Raw genomic sequence first — 23,602 nt, 5'->3', positions numbered from 1 at the left:
CAGTAAGTACTGGGAGATGAAGAAGCTTGCACAGGATAGAGTAGCATGGAGAGCTGCATCAAACCAGTCTCAGGACTGAAGACCACAACAACAACAACAACATTTACTCTCCTCAATATACGATACCAGTGGCACAATTCCATCCAATTCTTCTCCACCATCACTGGACTTGGTGCCAAAACTATCATCGTCATCATAAATCTTGTTCATTCTCATTTGTAATTCCATCTGTAGTCTGTACTTCTCTCAAAAGCTTACCAACGTGGTCTGTTTTCTTCTTCCGTGATGTGCCTGCAGTAGCAAGACCTTAATGTAACAGCCTTTCCACGTCTATTATTGTAAAAGACTTGTTATCATTTCGAAAGTAAATCTTGACGTCTCTCTGAACCAATTCATTTGTATTAAAATGGCACTAGTAAGGCAGTAGCTTAATTATCATATGACCCTGTTTCCTTGTAAGTTCATCTACGGACTTATTTTGTTTTTCAGGTAAATATAACAGCAGTTTTGTCATTCTCATGTTTGCAGCAATGGCTCTGACCTGTAACCACTGCACCATTGCACCATCGTTTCTTTGTGGTCACTGGTTGTTGGAGTTTTGCCTGATATCATAGAATGGCAAGGTGCATTATCCATTACAAATACTGTCGAATGACTAAACTGGAGTAACAAGTTTTTAAACCACTCCAGAGACTGTGGGTAGTCTATATCATTATGGTAATCACAGGTTTTTCCCAATCAAAAACCTAAAATTTCTTCACATACAGAACCATTTGAAGAGCCCGGTAGGTCACAATCAATTGGAATCCTTTTTCCATTGGTTGATGATTGCTGGTGTTTGGAGTGTCTTCTGTCCAGCATTTATCAACTGCTTCTCCTGCATTGACTTTACCTAACCATATAACTGAATGTGTATCCTGTCCTGCAATTTTGTGTCAGAAAATACTGTGAGCTGCAACTATAAGCTTTTTTGAACAATGGGTTTCATCCATATAACTTTTTAAAGTTAAATCCCTTACTTTTTAACAACATTTTAAGTGACATTTTCCCCTCTGAGAAAAGTTCACATTTGTTAAAGAAATTACCAACCTCACTATTGAGGGGTTTTCTTTCCTGCTATAATATCCATAATTGTGCCATCAAACTGCATCAGTTTGAAACAAATGAAGATCTGTAACTGGACAAGGCTGCTTTCCTTTTTTTCCCAGTAGTACTTAAAAATACACTGTTTTTTCCATGGAGATGTATTCCATATGGTTTGCTACAATATCTTGCAAGGTTTGAAGTAGCACCTTTTTCCTTATAACAGTTATTTGGTTTAGTCATAGTATTTTTGAACTGTATCAGCAGGAATCGATGCATTGCCCACAAACAGAAATAAATTCTTTTTCTTGCTTGTAAAACTCTCACATTGTTTGTAGTAATTCAAAAGTCTGACTATTTAATGACACTCCACAACACAACAGATTATCACTTGGTGAATGAAATCATATTGGTGACATTCTTCAATAAATAAAAACTGTAGTTGAAGCAGTAACACAGCAGAGCTATATAGAAGCAGTTGGTCGCGCACTAACACGCAATGCTTACACAGCAGCTGGCAACATAGTAGTGTCGATGCCAGAATTTGCTTTTGTTGCTGTAATTGGTTCAGAAAATGAAGCACCTCTTATTCCTCATTTGTTTGTCAGTCGTACTACCAACTTTAAGGTTGCTTGTGAAGTGACCTTGCAGCGATATGTTTCAGTGGCAAGGTTATAGGACCAATTACATAATCTTCAACAATCCCACTCTGCTGTCTCTGGTGGTCAACTTGTCTCTTCCAACGTCCATTGTCAGCTGCCCACTACTGCATATTTCTTCTGTTAAGATATTTATGATTTTAAGTGTTGTTTCATTCATAAGGAAGTTCCTTAAAGAAAGGCATGCTGCAGTTGAACCATGTGACATCTTCTGTGATCCCACTGCTTAGTGTGGTGTTTAAATGACTCAGAATATGGATGGAATTTGATTTATTGAAAAATGTGAATAACACTAAACTAACTTATTTCACAGGCACTTACAGCTTCTGCAGAGCTAACATGTGGATTTTAAACAAAAGGTCCTTTCACTGTAGGCTCCTTGCATTGCAGGCTTGGCCCCTTACTCTCTATGTGACATTGCTGTGCCCTTTCAACAACAGTTTTTCACACATTTGCATAACTGTCGTGATTGTTGAACACAGTCTGTCAGTATATCTTTGTGCATACAGTCACCTGCTTTCATTGTGCTCCGTCTGCATTCTCCATCAAGAAATACCGTATCTCTCTTATCTTGGTTGTAAAAGACATTTCCCACTCCTAACAAGCTCACAACAGACAAAACACAAAACTCTCTTTGCCTTGTATACCACTGTCCCTGCAGTTAAATCTCTTTTTTCCTCAAGTACAAAGATCTCTTCACCTTTTATATCAGTGTCCCTGCAGTTAAACGTCCTTTTTCCTCCTCTTTTGATGCAGTGTATTCCCTTATTTGGTTACGAAACCACAAACTCCTGCATACAACAGCTGTCAGTTAGTTGTTAATGTTATGACTGGTGTAATCTATTTATTTACTTATTTGCCCAAGAATCATTTTAGTACATTATTTCTACATGTGATATAGGACAGTGATAAACCTTGTTAATTTACAATGCAGTAGTCATTTTGATTACATTGTTGACATAATCAAAATGCATGATAATGTAGGTTGGTGTACTACATTGCTTCTACATGTGATAACAGCAGTTATTAAGTGAGATGACATGATAAGTGCAATGTAAACTATATTATGAATTGACAATTAGTAAAATTTGGTGAATGAGGTTTACTTATTACGATGTTCCATAAATTCAGACAACAAAATAGTAGCAGTTATCAAGCAAGAACTGTTCTAACTTTATTTTAAATGCATTTAATGTTGGTAGGCATTTTAGGTAAGAAGGCAAATGGTTATATAACATACCTCCAGTATGATACACTCCTCTTGTACATAAGTTCATATTTACTGTGTTCATGTGTAGGTTCATCTTCTGCGTAGTTTCATATGTGTGTATTTCATAGTTGTGTTTGAAGAGATTTTCCTTTTTTAAGATGCTCCCTTCTGTGAAAATTAGAATTTCGTTGAACTGCTTACTGGATTTCAGTGAGTGAATGAAACACAGTTGAATCCATCCCTTCCAAATCTAAGTTACTAACAGCAGGAATTGCACAGTTTCATTTCAGAAAAATTAATATTCATATCTATCTAATATTACTGTTTCAAGAGACTATGCATAATAGTTGCAGTCCACCTGTTTGTTAGCTTCACATATTATGTTCCAGATATGACTCTTTAACAATGATTGTTTTGTTTTTTAAACGTTCAAAGACTAGTTTGATGCAGTTTTCCATGCTAGTCTATCCTGTGCACACCTCTTCATCTCTGAATAACTACTGCAGTGTGTGTGCACTTGAACCTGCTTGCTGTATTAATATTTTGTCTCCCTTTACAAAACTCTTGCCCTGTTAAAGATACTCTTAGAGTTCCCAGTGTGGTTGTTTCCTCTGTGAATGTGGTAGCATTTACATAGGTCAGACCATTCGCACTGTCACTGACCTTTGTGCAGAGCATTCATGACATATCAGAGAAAGGGAACTTGAGAAGTTGGCTGTGGCTAGGTGTTGTGTAGAAAAGGGGCATAAAAATTTTGTAAAAATGAGAGTTTTGGTTCAGACACTATCATATTGGGATTTTGTTATCAAAGAAGTGATCAAAATCAGGATAAACAGCAACAATTTTAACAGAGGCCAGTGTACCCATTTAGTAGGACATGGAGGCGGGCTTCAGCCATTGAGGAAAAGCAAAGATATAGGCTTGACACATGTAGGGACACGGTAGCAGCAGCTTCAAACATGTCACTGGCCGTTTACACCATGTGACATCACGTGCTCCTGCGGTGGACAGAGCCACACCAAGCTGCCCACATTGCCTTCCGTGCATACGCCACTCCAGCCATCTCTGGAAAGTTTCAGACACTGCCATTATATCTACATAAGCAGAACACCGCGCCAGCCCCAGCCCTCATTGATTTCAACTCATGATGTCGTCGTTGAAGATAGATTTCAAAAGTTCAAGTGTTTTATTTGAAATGGTGAGGCTTGAAAATCGAGAAAATTTTAATGACCTGGAATAGTTTTTTCATGGCTGAATCTTCCGATGATCTCCATAATTCTGAGTGAATGATAGTGTGTTAGTTTGTTAGTTATATGTTCAATTGATCAATTTCACAGTAACCGTTATGATGTGGAACGTTTTAAGTGCAAAAAATAATCACATATGAATCAAGGTTTTTTAAGCTTAAAATTTTTATTGCCTACCCCATTCCCTTAAATGGCACAAAATGCATATCTTATACCTGTAGATTTATTTATTCCTGTTCAAGAATTCATGTATGGTATAGAAGGAATTGTCAAGGAGACATGATTTCAGTTTATTTTTGAAACTATTACTGCTGTCTATCAGACATTTTATTTAGTCTGGTAATTTATTGAAAAGTTTCACAGCAGCATATTTTACTCCTTTCTGTGCTAAAGATAGTTTAAGTAGAGGATAGCATAAGTCTTTCTTTCTTCTGGTATTACAATCATGAATGTCTCTGTTGTTTTTAAACTGGTCTATGTTGTTGAGAACAAATTTCATTACGGAGTAAATGTACTGTGGGGCTGTTGTAAGAATTCCTAACCTTTTAAACAGATGCTTACAAGATGTGCGACTATGAGCTCCACACATTATTCTAACCACTTTCTTTTGAGCAATGAGTACTTTTTGCCTAAGTATTGAGTTACCCCAAAATGTTATTCTGTATCACATCAGAGAATGAAAGTATGCAAAGTTTGTTAGCTATTTATATAGCCTCAAAATTGGCAGTTATTCTAATTGCAAAAATTGCTGAACCCAATCACTTTAGGAGAACCAAAATATTAATTTTCTGATCAAGATTCTCATCTATATGCACACCCAAAAACTAAGTGTACTCTACCCTGGCTACTGACTTCTGTTGATGTGTTATATTCATTGAAGGAAATGTGTTCCTTGCAGCAGAAAATTGGCTGTACAATGTTTTTCCAAAGTTCAGAGTAAGGCTATTCACAGAAAATCGATTAATAATTTTTCCAAAGACTTTATTTGTATCATATCTATTGGAGTTTCTTTTATTGGATTAATAATGATGCTTGTATCATCAACAAACAGCATCAGTTTAGCTTCTTGTTTCAGATGAGAAGGGAGGTCATTCACATATAACAAGAACAGAAGGTAACCCATGATCGAACCCTGTGGAATACCTAATGTAACTTCACTCCAGTTAGATGAAGTGGCAAGCTTCCTTAAATCACTTAAACCGTACAAAGAAACATCTTGTTTTCTGTTCTGTGGATATAATGTAAACCACTCATATGCTGTTCCATTTAAATCATAGAATTGTAATTTCTGTAACATAATGTCATGGTTCACACAGTTAAGTGCTTTGCATAAGTCACAGAAAATTCCTATTGGTGGCATTTTACTATTTAAAGACTCTGTTATGTGGGCAGTGAAATTGCATATTGCTGTCTCAGTGGAACAGCATTTTTGAAATTCGAACTGTGATTTAATAAGTAACACATTACTGTTGAGACAGCTAACCACTCTTGAGTACATTACTTTCTTGGTGATTTTTGAAAATGCTGTAAGCAAGGATACTGGCCAGTAATTATTAACATCTGTGGTGTCCCCTTTTTTGTAGAGAAGCTTGACAATGGCATATTTTAACGTGTCTGGGCAAATACCTTGAGTTAGTAATACATTCTACTGTGAATGAAAATTTCTAGTTCTTCATAAAGATTGAGTTTGTGGCCTCTGTTTATTTTCTGACGTATTACTAGATTGTCCTTTATGTTATCAAAGGAAAATCTTGTGTCCTGAATGCGTGTAGCTATGGCAGATTTATTGGGTGTGTTGTATTTGAATGCATCTTGTATTGTTGTATTTGAATGCATCTTTGAATCCAATTCAGAAGCTTTGTCCAGTCTGACCGACATATAGTACGAGGCATTGAATGCATTTTATCTTGTATACACCAGAGTTAGAGAATTTATCTTTACTGGTTTTAAATTGTGTGGCAGTCTATTACCAAATTTATTGTTGGTTGAGAAAACAACTCTTACATTGTATGATGTCAATACATTAGCAATTTTTTGTGAAACAGTTCCAAAGTAGGTAAGACGTACTGTCCTGTTGCCTGTCTGCTTGTTGTTCTTATTTATGTTTCCATCTATTCCTTTCTTGTCTGCTTGTGTCTGTATATGTGTGGATGGATATGCGTGTGTGTGCGAGTGTATACTCGTCCTTTTTTCCCCCTAAGGTAAGTCTTTCCGCTCCCGGGGTTGGAATGACTCCTTACCCTCTCCCTTAAAACCCACATCCTTTCATCTCTCCCTCTCCTTCCTTCTTTCCTAATGAGGCAACAGTTTGTTGCGAAAGCTTGAATTTTGTGTGTGTGTTTGTGTTTGTTTGTGTGTCTGTCGACCTGCCAGCACTTTCATTTGGTAAGTCACATCATCTTTGTTTTTAGATATACCTTTCTTAACTTTCTTAGACAATTTTTCTAAGCAGATTGAAAACCATTTGCTGCTGCTATCTGTCTGATCACCTCAGTTTCATTTTGGAGCATTTCTTTGCTTAATGGAATTTTGTGTGCTCTGTGCAACATGGGTCGATAAGTGCTAGTTAGTGTGTGTGTGTGTGTGTGTGTGTGTGTGTGTGTGTGTGTGTGTGCAGGTGGCATGAAGAAGCATGGATATTTACATTTGTAGTTGTGGATTTTCTGTAAATACTAAGCATGTGTTCACTGTTTTTTCTTGTGGGTGAGATCCAAAAAGTTTACAGAGTTCTGATTTTCATATTCACACGTGAACTGAATGTTTTTGCGTGTGCTGTTGAATCCTTGAATTACGGCCTCAACACTTGTTTGTTTTCCCTCTCTCTTATTAGTAATATTTCATCCGCATATCTTTTGTAAAAGTTAATGTCTTGTATACATGGGATGTTGCTATTGAATAATTTTTGCTCAGAGTGGTTAATGAATATGTTAGCTATGATCCCCACTATCACCATTTAAAATTGATAATCATATTTTGCTAATAAGTGCCTGTTATACGTTTTTGTAGCAAAATGAAACCTCAAGAAACAACTGTCTGCATCCAACAAGCAAAAATGTAACATATTATCATTGTTCCATGCGAAGATGAGAGTGTAAACTATTGAAACACATCTTAGTATGAAATAAAAAGAGTGACTGACACAGATAATTGTTTTATTTGTTATTTTCATATAAATTGTGGTGTCACCACCAGACACCACACTTGCTAGGTGGTAGTCTTTAAATCGGCTGCGGTCCATTAGTACACGCCAGACCCGCGTGTCGCCACTGTCAGTAATTGCAGACCGAGCGCCACCACACGGCAGGTCTAGAGAGACGTCCTGGCACTCGCCCCAGTTGTACAGCCGACGTTCATAGCAATGGTTCACTGACAAATACGCTCTCATTTGCCGAGACGATAGTTAGCAAAGCCTTCAGCTACATTTGCTACGACCTAGCAAGGCGCCGTATTCAATTGATAATTAATATTATGAAGCATGTACCGTAACGAGAGATGTTCTACAATTGTGAATTAAAGTTAAGTATTCTACCAGTTACCTCCTGTTTTCCTAGTCTTATTTCTCTGACCTGTTCCAGACCTAACGCCAGTCAGCGTGTAATTAAACGCGTGCAATTCGGCCTCCTCTAGAAAAACAGTGTTGGCTCTTCTGCCAACACTACATAAATAGTCGCAGTTCCTTATAAAAGTGCAGCATGGTTGACATAAGCTTACACTTTAGAGAACTACATAATTATGATCCACCAGAAAAAAAAAAAGAATTTAATTTTGATAACATGATCGAAATACAACCAGACTCGAAGCCACCAACAATAGAGGAAATCAGAGAAATCATGGAACAACTTAAAAATAACAAAAACTAAGGGAAAGGCAACCACTCACCTACTGTCAGTTGAGGCAACTTCTTATCAGTCAGGGTATCTTTGTACCACTTACTACTTTTGTTTCAAATGCCTGCTGCTCCATGTACTTGCATTATTATGGAATAAAAGTAACAGTTTTATTACCATTGTGGTGTCCAATTAATATTTCAGTTGGCTTTGCACCATCTGACAAGCTGTCAGGATTGTGAATAGCCTTTAATTGCATTATTCTTTCAAGTATTCTGCACTGCTCAGTGCTATTATATGCACTCTTCTGTGGTTTTGGGTCTATAAATTGTAAACTTTGTATTAGTCAGTTGACTTAAGTTGATTTTTGTATTTTGTAGTCTGATCTTTTTGAGACCTTTTGAAGTAAGTGTCCTGGCTTATATCAAATTTTCGCTGTTATCATTTTTATTTGTGTTCCAGATATTCCAAGCTCATCGTCTCCTTATAATTAACTCATCATTATCGTCATTCGACAATTCCATTTTTTTAAAAGAGGAATAGTTTCTGCTGCAGTCTGAATAATAATATCAATAATGTCTTCTTGTAGAAAACATTTATGTGTTCTTTTAACCAAAAGCATTTTGAAATAATTTTGTCTAGGCAACTTCTGTGTATGAAGTATTTTGGGTTGATGATGTACTTTATTGAATCTAACAATAGATTGTGATCTGAATCCAAACCAACATTCTTAGCTACTTTTGCATTGAGTACTTCCATTGCAGATTGTCCACTTGTAGCAATATGATCAAGTTGTTTCTCTCCGCATATTGGATTTGGTGATACCCATGTGATTTGTTTTCTAGGACTTCTTTGAATAATGTAGATTTTAGTGCTACATTATGCTGTCTGCACAGATGTACACATTTTTCTCGATTTGCATTGGTTGTTTTATGTGCAAGGAATTTTCTTACTAAGGATCTGTGATGATGTTCTTTGCCAATTTGTGCTTTACAGTCTCCAAGTGGCATTACCGTGGCTTTCAATAGAATATGATCTAGGTTGACACATTTGGTCAACAAATTTCTGCTTGCTCCTTCTCTGTTTTTCTCATTTTTTAATGCGTGTGTACTAAAAATAGTGTAAACTTCATTTGATGATCTAAGGCTCGTTTCACACTGGGACACTTGTGACGGTCACCGGTGACGGTCACTGATAGAGATACATTCGTTTGAATTGGAGCATTCACGCTGGGGCACTGCACTGAGTCACTGAGTCACGGTGACCCAGCAGTGTCTCACCCTCGCCACATGTGATGGACACCGACACTGTGTTCGCTGCGGTCACCGCCGGACATGCATTAGCTTGTATTGGAGTGTTCACACTGGGACACCGATCACAGACACAGCAGTGCAGAGTTGCCAACAGACAGGCAGCCGTTGCTGAGCCCAGTGGTTCTCCACACAGTGCAGCCATGAGTTTAGAGTTCATCAACACAGAAGATTTTATAAGTGAAGTGGAAAGTCGTCCCGTTATTTGGGATATGAAAAGCGATGACTACAGTAACAAAGTCATGAAAATGAAAGTGTGGCAAGAAATTATTACGAAGTTTGTGCCTGATTTCGATGAAAAGAGCATAGATGAAAGAAACAAAATTGGTAAGTTCTATATTCTTTTTTCACTTTAATACCGTATTTTTCGGACCACAAGAATAGCGAAATATATTTTCTACCCCTGTATGAGGCTAGGAGGTTAATAACCTACAAGGAGAATGCTATCCCTCACCCCTTTTCTTTTGCATTACCAATAGCAAGTGTACTGTTATGCAGTCTCAATGCGAGAAGAATGGACAAAATGGATGAGCGCAGAAACCATGTACTCACCCCTACAGGGCGAATGAAAGTAAAATAAAATAAATAGTTTTATTTCAACATTTTCATAACAAAATTAAGGGTACGTCTTTTCGTAGTCTAATAAGGCGCTCCACCTTATGGTCCGAAAAATACAGTTAAAATATTATTCAAAACAACAATGATTTACGCATATGTTGTTACTATAATAATGAATTTTATTTATTTACCATAATACTATTGACTTACAAGTTTTTGCCACCCGAATGAGAACAGTGCTCCTGCTTGGGTTCTGTTCAATTAGGTACACACAACTGTAATACAAAAAAGTGCATTGTAATTATAATTTTAATTGCAAGTTTTAATCAGTTCAGTGAACACAACAGTATGGTTTGTTACAGTCAACATGGTAATAATTGAACACTGCACATTTCAAATACCATTCCAATGAACATTTAGGCTTAACAACATTAATGTTCACATAACATTTCTAGCGCTTAGATTTTTTGCAGCTGCCATGGCACTACGCCTTCAGGGCTGATGAAGTAGTTTGCGAAATCTTCTTTGATACCGTTCGCAATATTTCCTCCACGGACCAAGCAAGGTGACATGTCCTGCAATCCCTGAGTAGTTAACGTATCCTCAAACTGTATTCCATCACGATCACGCACAAAGTTATGGAGGAGGCAACATGTCTTCACAATAGACTCTGCCAAATCTAATTTAACATCCAGTGGTCGATAGAAAATGCGCCACTTGTTTGCAAGAATTCCAAAAGTACACTCGATTTACCTTCTAGCTCTGCACAGTCTATAGTTGACCACATGTTTTTTATTGTCTAAATACTTTCCACCATAAGGGCGTAAAATGAATTTTGACAATCCGAAACCTTCATCTCCTACTAACATGAATGGCATCGGTCTTTCAAACGATAATGACAGTTGTTTTGGTGCAGGTAAATCTAGCGTACCATCTTGTAGTTTATTATTTAACACTGTATTACGAAACACAGTTGAGTCGGACGATTTCCCACATGCTCCAACGTCTATAAATAAGAATTTGTACGTCGAATCACAAACAGCTAACAACAGAATGGAAAAATAGTTCTTATAATGATAGTAGAGTGAACCACTGGAAGTGGGTTTTACAATTCTGATGCGCTTCCCGTCCACTGCACCCACACAATGAGGAAAGTTGGCCCTCTTATGGAATCCTTCAGCTGAGGTAAGCCATAGATCTTTCGAGAGGTCGGGAAAACATTTTGACTTCATTTTACGCCATATGGCAGAGCAAATGTCTCGTATAATATACGAGATAGTTGATACTCCAATTCTGTACTGAAAATGTAAGTCCATCATGGATGATCCGGCCCCCAAGTACCTGTAAAAAAAAGATAAAGCATATGGAGCAAAACTCAAAATTATGCAGGTTACACACAAGCATACACACGCACGCACATGTAGACATTATAGATAACCAGCTGAAACACCCAGCAACTATAATTTTAATAAATGTTAATAATTGTACTATGCCTATAACTTTCACGCAAGTGACAAAGTTTCATCGCAATCGGATGAATGGTACGGCTGCGCATAAAATACGAACAAAACCAAACAAACATTCATTTTTATATATTAGATATTACAATACTATGGTGGTTTTTGTTTGTTGCAGGGACAATCCTTCAAAGGAAATGGAAGAGCTTAAGGGCCAGTTATACCAGAGAGTTATTAAGGCAAAAAACAGAAAAGAGTGGTTCTGCAGCAACTGGTAGGAAGAAGTATATCTACTTCGATCAGCTGGGATTCCTAACAACTGACTGTAAGAACACTACTTCTAGTATTGACAATGATGATGATGATGAAGACAGAAATGAGTTTGATGAAGGAGAAAATTTAGAGCAGGAGGTACGTGAAAAAACTGCTGAGCGACGGCAAAAAAGGCCACGTGAAAAGAAGAGTCTTGAAGAAGAAGATATCCTATATAACATTTTGAAGGAAAAGTACGCCAGAAAAGACAATTCATCACAGCTAGCCGACGAAGATAGCTTGTTTATGCAGTCTTTAGTACCTGAATTAAAAAAATTACCCAGTCATGCAAGATTGAAAGTGAAATCAGATTTGATGAATGTCATTATTAATGCCCAACAATATTACAGCGCTTCTGCTTCCTCTTCGTCCCAAATAGGATTTGCACCGGTACCAAATTACGCTACGGGGGATCCGCATCACGACCGTGCATATCATGGAACAGTTCAAGGCTACACTGGAGGACAGTCGAGGTTGTCCGATCAGTTACCGGCTGTGTGCTCGCCAGCGGCCTCCGAGTATAGTGACGAGTCCTTAATATACTTTTCAACAGCACAGGCAGAGAAACAACGAACTTAAAACTATCAGTGAAAGTTTTACAATATTTTGTAATGTATATTAATACCAGTTAAAATCTGTAAAATGTGCTTTCAATAAAATAAAATAATACTACAGTACCTACCTTAATGTAAGAGCAAGTTTTTCCTCTGGTGGGATAGCCTTCCTTAGTACAGTGTCTTTTCCTGTGATTGCTTCTTTCACATTTTCTAGTAGTTCATCAAATGAAGTTTTTGACATTCGAAAATACTGAAAAAACTTCTTCTCAGATTGTCTCAGGTCGTCATAAAGGGTGTAATACAATCCTTTCTCCAGCCGATCACGTAGCAGTGGATGTATGTGTAATGAACGTTTTGTCTTCATTCTCCTCCTCCTCCTCATTACAAGTACTAACAACAGTTCCTCCTCGCTAGAGTCCATTTCACCAACTAATCAGTTGGCAACAGCTGCAGTGTGGGACACCAGTGACCCAGGAGTGTTCGCCACTGTCACCGGTGACCGTCACAAGTGTGGCAGTGTGAAACGAGCCTTAATGTTAGTGTGGAAAGACTCATTAATTCATTTAAATTCTGTTGTTGAGTTTGGTATGTTTTGTTTGCAGTTAAACTTGTTCCAAGTTGATGTACATTCTTCATAACTCTTTGGTACATGTAATTGAAGTCTAACATATATATATATTTTCTTGTTTGAAGGTACTGATGTCCATCAAGGTGAATCTCCTGGACAGAAAGCACCTTAATACCTTGGTGAATAAAGCAGAAGAAATCCTCAACAATGTGGATGACTGCAAAATGCTGTTGAAGTATGATGGGAAATTTTATATTCAAGAAGATATCAAAGATATACAACATGAAGAAGAAAGGACAAAACTGTTGCTTAAAAACATAATTCTCTCATGGTGCTGTGATAAATAACTAAATTACATATCTTCGACTTGTATCCCACTATTTTAATGGTTCACATAACTACAACTATATCATTTTTTTCATATCAATCATAGACAATGAAAACCTCATAACTCCATTTTCTTAAAATTTTGCAGGAGAAGTAAAAACAGTTTCTTAAAAAATTAAATATAGTGATACAGATAAAGTGGCTACTTGTGTAACTATATTGTAGAAGTTTAGCTATTGACAGATTATAGAAATCGATATACTTTCAAGTCTCTCTTTGATAATGGAAATACTGGTTATCGAAATTAAGAGATTTTCACAGGCAGATGGAGTTACGAGGTTTTCATTGCCTACCATCAATATGCAAACAGTTGAAATGATTTTTTGTGGTTTAATAGTGTTGTATATACCTCAGTGATACCACCATATTTGTTAAGAAGAAGAAATAGCTGTCGACCACATGAATGATAATGTAAATATGGAACAAAGCTTATAACATACTGTATTATATTCATAAACAAGTAGATGAAACAGTTATTTAATCAGGTGACATTATTTGTTGAGTATCCAGATGTAAATATTCCACAAATCTAAACAAAATAGCTATTGGCACAAATATGTGCTGCTTCAAACAAGTAGGAAAACAAATTATAACCAAATACAACCAGACAAAGTGAAAGTTTCAAGAAGTCATACATACATAGAGAGAAATATTCGATCATGAGCTTTCAGAATGTATGTACTTGTGTGGTACTCGTCCTGAATACAAGCAGTGTCAATAGACTAACCACAACATTACATTTAAGAATAATTGTTACCCTCTTCAGTAATGGAGACCCCTGTAAACAAGAAAAATCATCATTATAATGACTTCACTAGGATACATTTCATTATAACAAAGAAAGCAGATCCATGTGAACACTGAACTCACATACTGAGTACTTTCTAAAATGTTTGCTTCTTCCTTTGACCAAAGATTAACCTTGCCTATTGTTCCATTTGGTATACATCTTTATGTGTACTTAATGCCATTTTACCATAGATTTCTTATTTGTTAGTAGTATTTTGTTATACCACCCAGAATATATAGAAATTTTTCAAAGTAAGATGTTTTAAGGTTCTAGGTTTGTTTTAAGGTTTGAAAGTACAAAACAAGCTTAGGTAAATTGTTTAAAATTTTAATATAAGGAACTGTAGGATTATAACGATCACAAGTTGTCAACAGTAACATGTGATTTGTGAAGTGTACTGTAGAACTGACACAGCCAATCACATAACCAGGAAAACAAGGCTTTAGATTATAAAATATGAATGTCGTTTATTCCAACATGCTCTTCTTTAGGGTGTGTACATATTGTCATCTTCATTCCATGAATATCTCTTTGTTAGTAATAACCTTTGGTGCTACATACCCCTCTGGCAGAGTGGTATGTAACTATACATCTTCATAGTCGACAAATGATAGTAGCAGTTTTGAAACCATTCAATAGTTTAGAGTCGAAAATAAAAAGCTGGTTGGAGGTTTACAGTATCTGTTTTACATGTGACACATGGACAGTTGGACACTGCACGTCTACAAGGTGGGACAGTGATTGTAATATGACCACGACTTGCAATGCCTGTATGTAATTTGTATCTTCCCGGTTGAACACCCCAAACTGGAGCAGCATGGTGCACAACTGAGTAAGAGCACATGTAATAACAATATAGCTTGACATTGTGCAAAATAAAAGAAATCAATTGAAATATTGAAGTCATTTGTTTCATGTCAGAACTTGAGACATATATCCATGTCATGTTTTCTGTATTGTACAGTACTGAACTGGAAGAAGTGATTATGCCTTGAGAGAGAGTAAACGAGGTCGGTCAAAGAAGAAATGCTTTGTATTCCTTTAGCAAAAATTAATATTTGTTAAAATACTTGGATTCGAGCATAAGCAAGAGTGCATCAGTGACAAAGTCCATCCTGTTTCTATCCACATGGTCTGAAGAGAATTTTGATTTCAATTGCAGATGTTCAGAGCTACTAAAGGTAATAAGCTAAAATTAGAATACTTATAACATTTGTATTTGAAAGGAAACATGGAAGCTAGGTTTGAATGGGCCAGGAAACAGGGGCAGAGCACAAAATGTTATGCTTGTAAAATGTAAGAAATACAATGTAACTGAAATCTTGTTAGGTATCACTGATAGGTGGACTCTACATAATTATAAGGGGTTACAGGTTTTGTATCCTCAGCTGAGGACCTCCTATGCTATTTGTCAGAATTATGTAAACATTTGGTTTGTGAAGTACAGAAATATGTGAATACCAAATTATTAACTTTTACCACTGTATTTCCATGCTCACTACGCCGACCTGACATAACTGTGTCTGACATCCCAACACCAAGTAAGACGGACTTAATGGGATTCTAATGTGAGCCAAAAAAAGACATACATTCCAAATTGAAACCCCATGAGTTGAAAAAGCTCTGCTCTGTACAGGCGGCCAGTGATGCAACGGCTTGCTGCAGAAAAGATTGATGATTCTGTCGTTTCACTCCCTTGTTAGCTTGCGTGCTAATTCCTTTATGTGTTATGATTCCAGAATTCAGTCGGGCAAAGTCCAAGGGCGAATGTATCCTTCTTCCATTTACAATTTCTTAGACTTAGGCCAGTTGACAAGTGCATTTTTGCATTGTAAGCCAGAAAGATGTCTCAGTTAGAATGCTTGCTGCTTACATAGTGATTAACCATCATAATGATTCTTATGTGGATTCACTTGGTGCTTCCATTTCCTTCACGTTGTCCTGATGTAGTTCTTAGCTGCACTATTTTCAGTAACTTGCAAGTCTACTTAAACACTTCACTCCTGAAATTCATTCCTTGGTCAATGATTATGCTACATGGTTATCCAAACTTGGAACCCACTCCTTGACAAAAACTTTAGCCACTGTCTCGGTGCTTTGATCAGGTATTGGTATCATGAGAAGATATCTGGAGGAATTATATAATGTGGTCAGTATGTATTTATTCCCATTGTTAGTCATATGTAAAGGTCCAACAACAGCAATTCCTACATTTTGAATGGTTTAATATTTTCTGTCAGCTCTTCTAATGGTGCCTTAGATTTTTCCAAATTATTCCCTCTATTACAGGAATCACATTGTGAAACAAACTGAGAAAGTCAGCTTTATGGCATGGCCACCAAAATGTCTAAACTATTTCAATGTCCATTGCTCTGTCACTGCAGTGTCCTTATTATGAAGAATCATGCTGCTCTGTCATGATTTGTTTTCTTATGCCTTCCGGAGTTACTTGACGGTTTCCTTTACTATTGATTTTGAACAGATATCCATCTTCTTCAATAAAACACTGATCATTTTTCCATATTTTGCAGTGCGGATCTTCCTCTTGAGCTGCTTTTAACTTTTCCTCGTTACTTATTGTAACACGGATACAAACTGTTCGGCTCATTGTGTCAGTATGCACACATAATTAACCAGGTCAGTGAATAACTTTAGACTTGAACTCACTTAGTTTCAGAGCCACCTTGTTAATCTGGGACATTGGTCCTTTTAGGTCAGTAAACATTTAAGTACAACATGGTCAGTAATCAAGTTAAATTCTTGTCCTGTCAGAAAACATCTGTTATGTGTTATGCAAAAACCAAAACACAAAGTTCCTTTTCTGTTGTAGTATAATTACATTCTGCTTTGCATAATTGTTTGGGGGCAAATGGTATTGGGTGTTCATGGCTGTCAGTTTCTTGATACAAAATAGCACCAACAGTAAAATTCAAAGCATATGTCAAAAGAATGAAGGGCCTGCTGAAATCTGGATAAGCTGACATTGGAGCTGTGGTTAGGGCAGTTTTAAGTTCCTCCATTCATTTGCATTCTGTCGACCAATTAAATTTGGTTCCTTTTCTCAGTAGCATCGTCATTGGACAAACTATATTTGCATAATTGGCTATTAAATTTCTAAATAAATTTACTAACCCCAAGAATGATTGTAGTTACTTTAAATTCTGTGGTTTAGGGAAGCTCTTGACAGCTTCGGTTAATTTTGGGTCAGAATGGACACCTTTGCTCCTTATAACATGTCTAGTGTTCACTTGACTTTGTGTAAAATGACATTTATCTATTGATTAGCACTTCTTATATGCTCAAAAACTGCTTGAAGTCATTCGGTAGTTGCTTCTTGTTTTCGTCAACATTATTACGTCTTCAAGATATACGTCAAGATAACCAAAAAATTTCATCTGCACAAGAAACCCAGAGTTTATACCATGTTTAATAATGAGTAAATGTCTAATGTGGTTACTGCATTCATGGTATTCATTAATGATGCTGAGTGATTGGTACTGCTTTTCCAGTATGCATACTATGCTGAACCAAATGAGTGACATGTAAATTTGAATGTTCTCAGAAAACATCCACGTATTCCAACAAAAAGGCACTAAAATCTTCTGCTCTCAACTGTCAAATGTTCTATCTTCTGCCAAATCTTGTTCTTCAGTTCATTATTAGCTTTGACTCTTTGTTGCAATTTTTCATTATTCTACAAGATCGTCTTCGTGACTGCAACATTTGATACCTCATTTGGAATATGTGTGACAACTTTTATGTATAATCAAAACTCCAGCAACCTTTGTTCCTCATGGCAATACAGTGTCTTCATTGAAAATGTTCGTTATTGTTACTGGGTCTCTAGCTACATTCTGTCTCACCATTGTAGCAACACCTACACTTCTGGCAACATGACAGTACATCTTGTCCAATAACACACATTTACCTGACCATTCAGCCAGTAACATATCTCCTTTACATTGATGTACCTTGACTTTGAGGTTGATTGTTTTTCCTGCTCCATGGGGAATTTGCTGAAGCTGGTCAATTTGCACATTGACTTGGTCGGTTTGAACTGGTGCATCATCTGGGTTGACCAATCTCACAATGTCAGTGTTGCTGCTCCTTTAAGTACAATCTGGAGAATGATTTCCTATGTCATAGTTACTAGGCCTAGTCAGATCTTTTTATATGCAACAAATATAGCTGCCCCGGTAGTGGACAAGAAATCAAATCCAAGTACACCATCATAGCGAGTTTCATTGTTTGAAGTCCGCCTCCGTAGTACAGCGGTAGTGTTACCGCCTACCACACAAGGGGGCCTGTGTTTGATTCCTGGCAGGGGACTGGGTGTTTGGTGTCTTTCATCATCAATGACACACAAGTCGCTGAAGTGGCATCAACTAAAAAGGCTTGTAATATGGCGGCTGAACCCCGAGAGGAGATATCCCGGCCAATAAATGCCATATGATCATTTCATTTCATTGTTTGAAACTTCTTACATCCTCGCTGTGTATTTTTCTTGTCTTAAACATAATTCTACATCAACCCCTCCATGGTTACATAACCTCTTGCCAGTTAATCTGTGCATTATAACTGTATATTTTATCAATGTCACACCATGTTAGATTTGTGCTCCTGTTGCAATACGTAGCTTGATTTGTCATCCATGATATACAGCATTAATCACAAAAATTGTTTTCGATCTCATTTCTGGTGGATCTAACAGGATGCAGCATGCAACAGATGGTGCGGTGGCACTTACATCCCCGCATTCAGTTAATAATCTGCCAGGTTGTTGCTCACACTACCTTTTCTTTTATTGTAGCAAGCCCTTGATACATGTCACTGTACCCCACAGTTGCAACAAATTTGTTTGTCCTTACAGTCTTTTCGCTGGTGACCAGGCTTCTTCTTACATCTGTTACATTCTTCTACACTTTTATTGAACATACAGCACTCTTCTTTTCACACATCATTTGGCCATCTGAATGCTTTCACATCTGAATGCTTTCACAAAGCCAACAGCTGCATCTACTGTGTCCTGAAAGGTCTTACTTCATGCCAATCTGACTGCTTTGCTTTCTTCTCTCCATACAATCCATGGATGAATGTGTCCAAAGCTCTCAGATCAGGTTCAAACAGCTGAATGCAATTCTCATCCTTGTCTTCTATCAACTCGTATGTTTGAGTGTCCAATGTTTCGAATTCTGTTGGCAAATTGCTCAATACATTTATCTTGTTGCATCGTCAGACTGTGAACTTGCTCTCTGTAGAATCTGGTAGCATTCTTGCATTTGAATCTTTGAACAACTGTAAGTTTGAACTCATTGTACACTTCTGCTTACACAAGTGGGCTCTGTGCTAATGAAATCCTGTGCAGCTCGCTGAAGTCTTATTTATTAACTGCTAACCTATCTGAATTAGCCCACAAACCAACCAAGGCAGCTCCTTCAAGTTTCCGAAAGAATACTTTTATGCCTTTCTCGGGTTTTCTGCTAAATACTGGTACTGATGTCAATAATGATAAATTCTTAATGGGCCAGCACTGCGTGAGCTATCGCTCGCTAAGTCACGTGAAAGGCTGCATTAATTTCTGTCTGTTTTTAACTACTGTATCTTATTTCACAAAATTCTTATAACAGTTCAGAGATTGGCCATGTTACTCGGCATAATGTATGCCAACAAAATCACTCAAATACAGGAAAAAGTTTTATACATCCATAACTGCTTTTTGTATTTAAGTCAAATTTGAGCAGACAACCTGAATTCCAGCATTTAACATCCCCGTATTGTCGGCTGATGTCCATGCTGCTGTTGTTGCTGCTTTGGAGAAATGACTGGAACTCTGAATTCTTGGAAGTTCACACATACTGCCTGCCTCCCCCCTCCCTCCCTCAGGATTGTAGATATCCATAACTGATCCCCATGCTGACACCACTTCTATGAGGGCCTATGGGTTTTGTGTCTTTGGCTGAGGGCTGCCGTTGGTATTTGTCAGGATTATGCATGCACTGGGTCAGTGAGGTACAGAAATATGTGAACACTGATTTATTAACCTTCACCAATTTATTTCCACAAGAACAGTTATAATAATACACTCACACTAATAATAACTCACAAAACACTGACCTGTCAGTTATGTGTCTAACATGCTAGCACAAAAAAATAAAGATATGTCAAGACTCCAGTGTGAGCCAAAAAAAGTCGTGTATTCTGCACTGAAGCCCTGCAAGTTGAAAGAAGCTCTGCTCCATGTAGGCGGCCATTGACGGAACTGGTACTGCATGTGTAGACGTGCTCTGCGGGAGGCGTATATTGGCACCACAGTTTGTCATCATTCCGAGATAGCACCAGCATCTTTAGGAAATGGTACCCTTTACCATGGTACTTACACAAGAGGACAATATAAATAAGTTTAATCTATGTACAAAATCTTGTACTGATATGTCCAGATGTCATATACATTTCAAAGACATGTCAACACAATCTAATGATTTGTAGCTATTATTACAAAGAAAAGAATTTCTTTCTGTATTCTTTCATTCTCATAGTTGTATTGCAGTAAGAACTGGGGTTTTATAACCACACATTGCATTATCTGTAATCACATTCAAGTATAGTATTCCAGTGCATGATGCACAAATTATCTTCGATATATAAAAAATATAAAACAAAAATATCAGGGATGCAGCATTTTCCTTTCTCCAGTTCAATTTGATCATAATCACATCATGTATGACTGAGGCATATGACACTCCAGCTTCAAGTTTGTGCAGGACTGGGTTTTTCACATGCTACTGTTTCGAGGGTGTACCATGAGTACATTGCTGCTGGATGTGCATCGTCACCAAAGTCAACAGTTGTGTGCAGAGATCACTTTTGTCTATCCTGGACTGTAACAGCACGCAAATATCCCACAGTGTAGAAAATAAATTGCCATTTCAGTGCTGAAGAACAACAACCAGTAAACAGTCCTACCATCCAGGACCTGTGCAATAAAGAAGCCATCACCCCAAAAATCATAGGTGTCCACTGGGGAAGGTGCTCACTCCTTCGTTGAATTTGTTGTACAGACTTTTAATTAATTGCTTAATTCATATGCACTTCTTGATATGATTTTCTGCTATTCTGCTAAACCACAGAAATAACACTGCGTTGACGGGAACTCTTGTAACTTTGAAGGTTAGGTTTATCTGGTCATCACACTGTACCATTTCCCCTTGGTATACAAGTGGCGATATCGGTGATGTCCTACAATGACGGCAGATCTGTACTTTTTACATGACATTGCTGAAGTAGTCATTGTTCTGTGATGTAGAATGTGTAGTGTACAGCCACAGTTTGCTGATGAAGTACATTAATGAAGAAGTGGTATTATCACTTTAGAATTTACCTATTCATCATGAGATGGCTTGCATGCTTTTATAAAAACACATGGTATGTAGATTTACAGCTAAGTTGCCTTAATATAAACAAAAATTCACAGTTTCTAAAGTGTGACAATTCTAAACTGAGAACAGTGCTTTTCAATGAAATAAGCCAAAATTAAATTGTGACTGGTTGCTGCTGTACACTATAAAAATTCTGTATAATATGATATTTTCTGCACCAGAAGACAGGAGAGAGGGACTAGAATGTGGAATTTGAAGGTTGAAAAGATGCCCTCTTAAGAAGTTGGCATATCTGTGGGTTTAACACAGTATAACATACAGTGACAGAGTTACACTCTGCAGTTCAGTACTCACAAATTAACATGTCAGACTGCGGAGATGAGAATCACCTTGGTTCTATCCTTTAGGGGGGAGATTGCACTTTACACAAGCAAACTAAACAGTGGAATTTTGAAAACACATTTGCCCAGCTTTAATTATGCCATTCAACATTTAAAAAATAGAAGACATGAAAATACTATGAGCTATCCATTAATTAATATGATGAAATTTGAAGCTTTATAAGCCAATTGTCACAAAGGGCATTCAAGCTGAATAACCAAATTGTAAAGTTTGCCCCCTCCCACCCATTAGCAGGATGCTATTGATGATGTTTTTTTTATTCATATCTAACAGTATTATCTCATCCATTCTGTCTTTATTTCAATTTCAGATTTTTAATTTTCAGTCTGGGTCTAACATCACTAGTATAATTTAAGTATTTCTTGCCTACATTTTGCAGCTTTCTCTGTAACTCATCCAATGTGTTTCTCTGTAACTCATCCAATGTGCTGGATTTATACATTGAGGATATAATTTCAGATTATCACCACAAAAGAAATGGCCTCCACAATGGTATTAACAAGACAAAAAAGTACTCTGCATATACTAAAGAAATATTTTTACTGACATGTCTTAGGACTCACCAAATCAGTTTTCAAAAAATGCAAGTTTACTGTCTTGCTCTGTCTTGTACAAATTCCTGTGGGTGGCAATGGCACAAAGATACCTCTGCTTGCTGCATGTCTCAGTACACAGAGCATGGGCACGGGAACATGGCCAGTGAACTTTTGAGGAATGGAACCCGGCCTAAAGAGGTGCAATGCATGTTAGTGTACATCAATGACAGGGTAAGAGTACATTGAAAACAACATCAGGTAAAGTTCCCCCCTTGGCAGCAGGACACTGTTAAAGACAAGTGGTAGGCCTATTTTCATATGAGGGTTCTTTAACTGTATGAAATATGACTCCTGATACATGTGTCTTTGTCTCCCACAGACATATGACATGAAAATTGTCTATCATATGAATGTGTGTTGTCCCCTGCAGTACCCAGCAAGTGATGTAGAAAAGCAATACACAACTCCATTGTTATTAAATTGTGTGGGAATAGTTTCAGCAGCACTCTGTGGACATAGGGGTGTTTGGGTGGCCACCCAGATCCCCTGACCTCAGATGCATTGAGCCCCTGGGATACCATCGGTTGAGATTTTTATTGTGGCACGCAGCTCCAGCCATGCTCAGTGTGTTTTGATTGAGTTATTACTGAGCAGAATGACTCCACAATGATCTGAGTGTCTTCTGGAGTCTGTGTCATGAAATATTACCAGAAGGAAAGAAAAATTAAGTTTCTAATTCAGTGGCTCATAAGAATAAATAATGAAAGAAGAGATGCTGCTGAGGAAGATATGTATGTTGCCTTATTATATTAGTAAATATCCCTTTCAGCATACCTCTGCAAACTGAAATAATGCCATAACAGAAAAAAGTTTACTTAGTATACATCACAAGTAGAAATCAGATAGTGCTTAGCCCATACCACAATGGTGGTATACATTGAAATGGACAATGTTACACCTGTACCAAACTGATACTCCAGTATTTTCATGCCAATGGGATATGCTGATTAAAATTTCATTCTTATGAGAGCTTATTTTCAGTACAGATAAAAATATTTCCTTTATATGAAGAGTGGTGTGGATACATAATGGCTGTTGGATGTGTGTAACGTTACTGGAAGTTTTCAGGTGGAAATCACAACACATGCACTCACAACAATGCTCAGAGCAACTGTGAAAGCAGCGTATCACCATCTTTTGGACTTTGAGAAAAGCTAAATCTTTGGCCTGAGAAAGATGAGAGTGTTGTACTGACATTGCACAGACAGCTGGCTGTATAGCGGAATGATTGGTGACTTGCTGGGAGTACAGTCCTTCCAGAAG

The 23,602-nt window shown here is 37.3% G+C and overlaps 2 protein-coding genes across 5 annotated transcripts in view; one reads left to right on the top strand and one right to left on the bottom strand.

Annotated features, from left to right (window-relative positions):
• LOC124593416 (nucleolar pre-ribosomal-associated protein 1) overlaps nucleotides 1-14,860 on the top strand; it is a 173,322-nt gene extending 158,462 nt beyond the window's left edge. For 2 of the 3 annotated variants that reach the window (XM_047131928.1, XM_047131925.1), the window contains one exon: nucleotides 12,914-14,860. In XM_047131928.1, coding sequence (XP_046987884.1) covers nucleotides 12,914-13,135 — 222 coding nt within the window. In that variant the 3' untranslated portion in view covers nucleotides 13,136-14,860. Of the gene's footprint in view, nucleotides 1-11,529; nucleotides 11,670-12,913 lie in introns of those variants that run through there. The other variant, XM_047131926.1, reaches the window with a different exon arrangement.
• Nucleotides 10,074-22,956, bottom strand: LOC124593452 (protein ALP1-like). Of its 2 annotated transcripts, none has more exons than XM_047131929.1 (2): nucleotides 22,307-22,941; nucleotides 10,074-11,235 (listed from the first exon to the last, which is right to left on the bottom strand). In XM_047131929.1, exon 2 carries the CDS (start codon nucleotides 11,211-11,213, stop codon nucleotides 10,644-10,646), a length of 570 nt encoding a protein of 189 aa, XP_046987885.1. In that variant the 5' UTR covers nucleotides 11,214-11,235; nucleotides 22,307-22,941; the 3' UTR covers nucleotides 10,074-10,643. The 2 variants fall into 2 exon arrangements, 1 of the variants encoding a protein (XP_046987885.1); XR_006978087.1 differs by lacking the exon at nucleotides 10,074-11,235 and adding an exon at nucleotides 20,056-20,307 and having other exon boundaries at nucleotides 22,307-22,956.
• Between the last annotated feature and the right edge of the window lie 646 nt (nucleotides 22,957-23,602).

The sequence above is a fragment of the Schistocerca americana genome, chromosome 2 (genome assembly GCF_021461395.2).
Source record: "Schistocerca americana isolate TAMUIC-IGC-003095 chromosome 2, iqSchAmer2.1, whole genome shotgun sequence".
NCBI classification, from domain to species: domain Eukaryota; kingdom Metazoa; phylum Arthropoda; class Insecta; order Orthoptera; family Acrididae; genus Schistocerca; species Schistocerca americana.
Note: the sequence above shows the minus strand (reverse complement) of the source record. Positions and strands in the feature narration are given on the sequence as shown.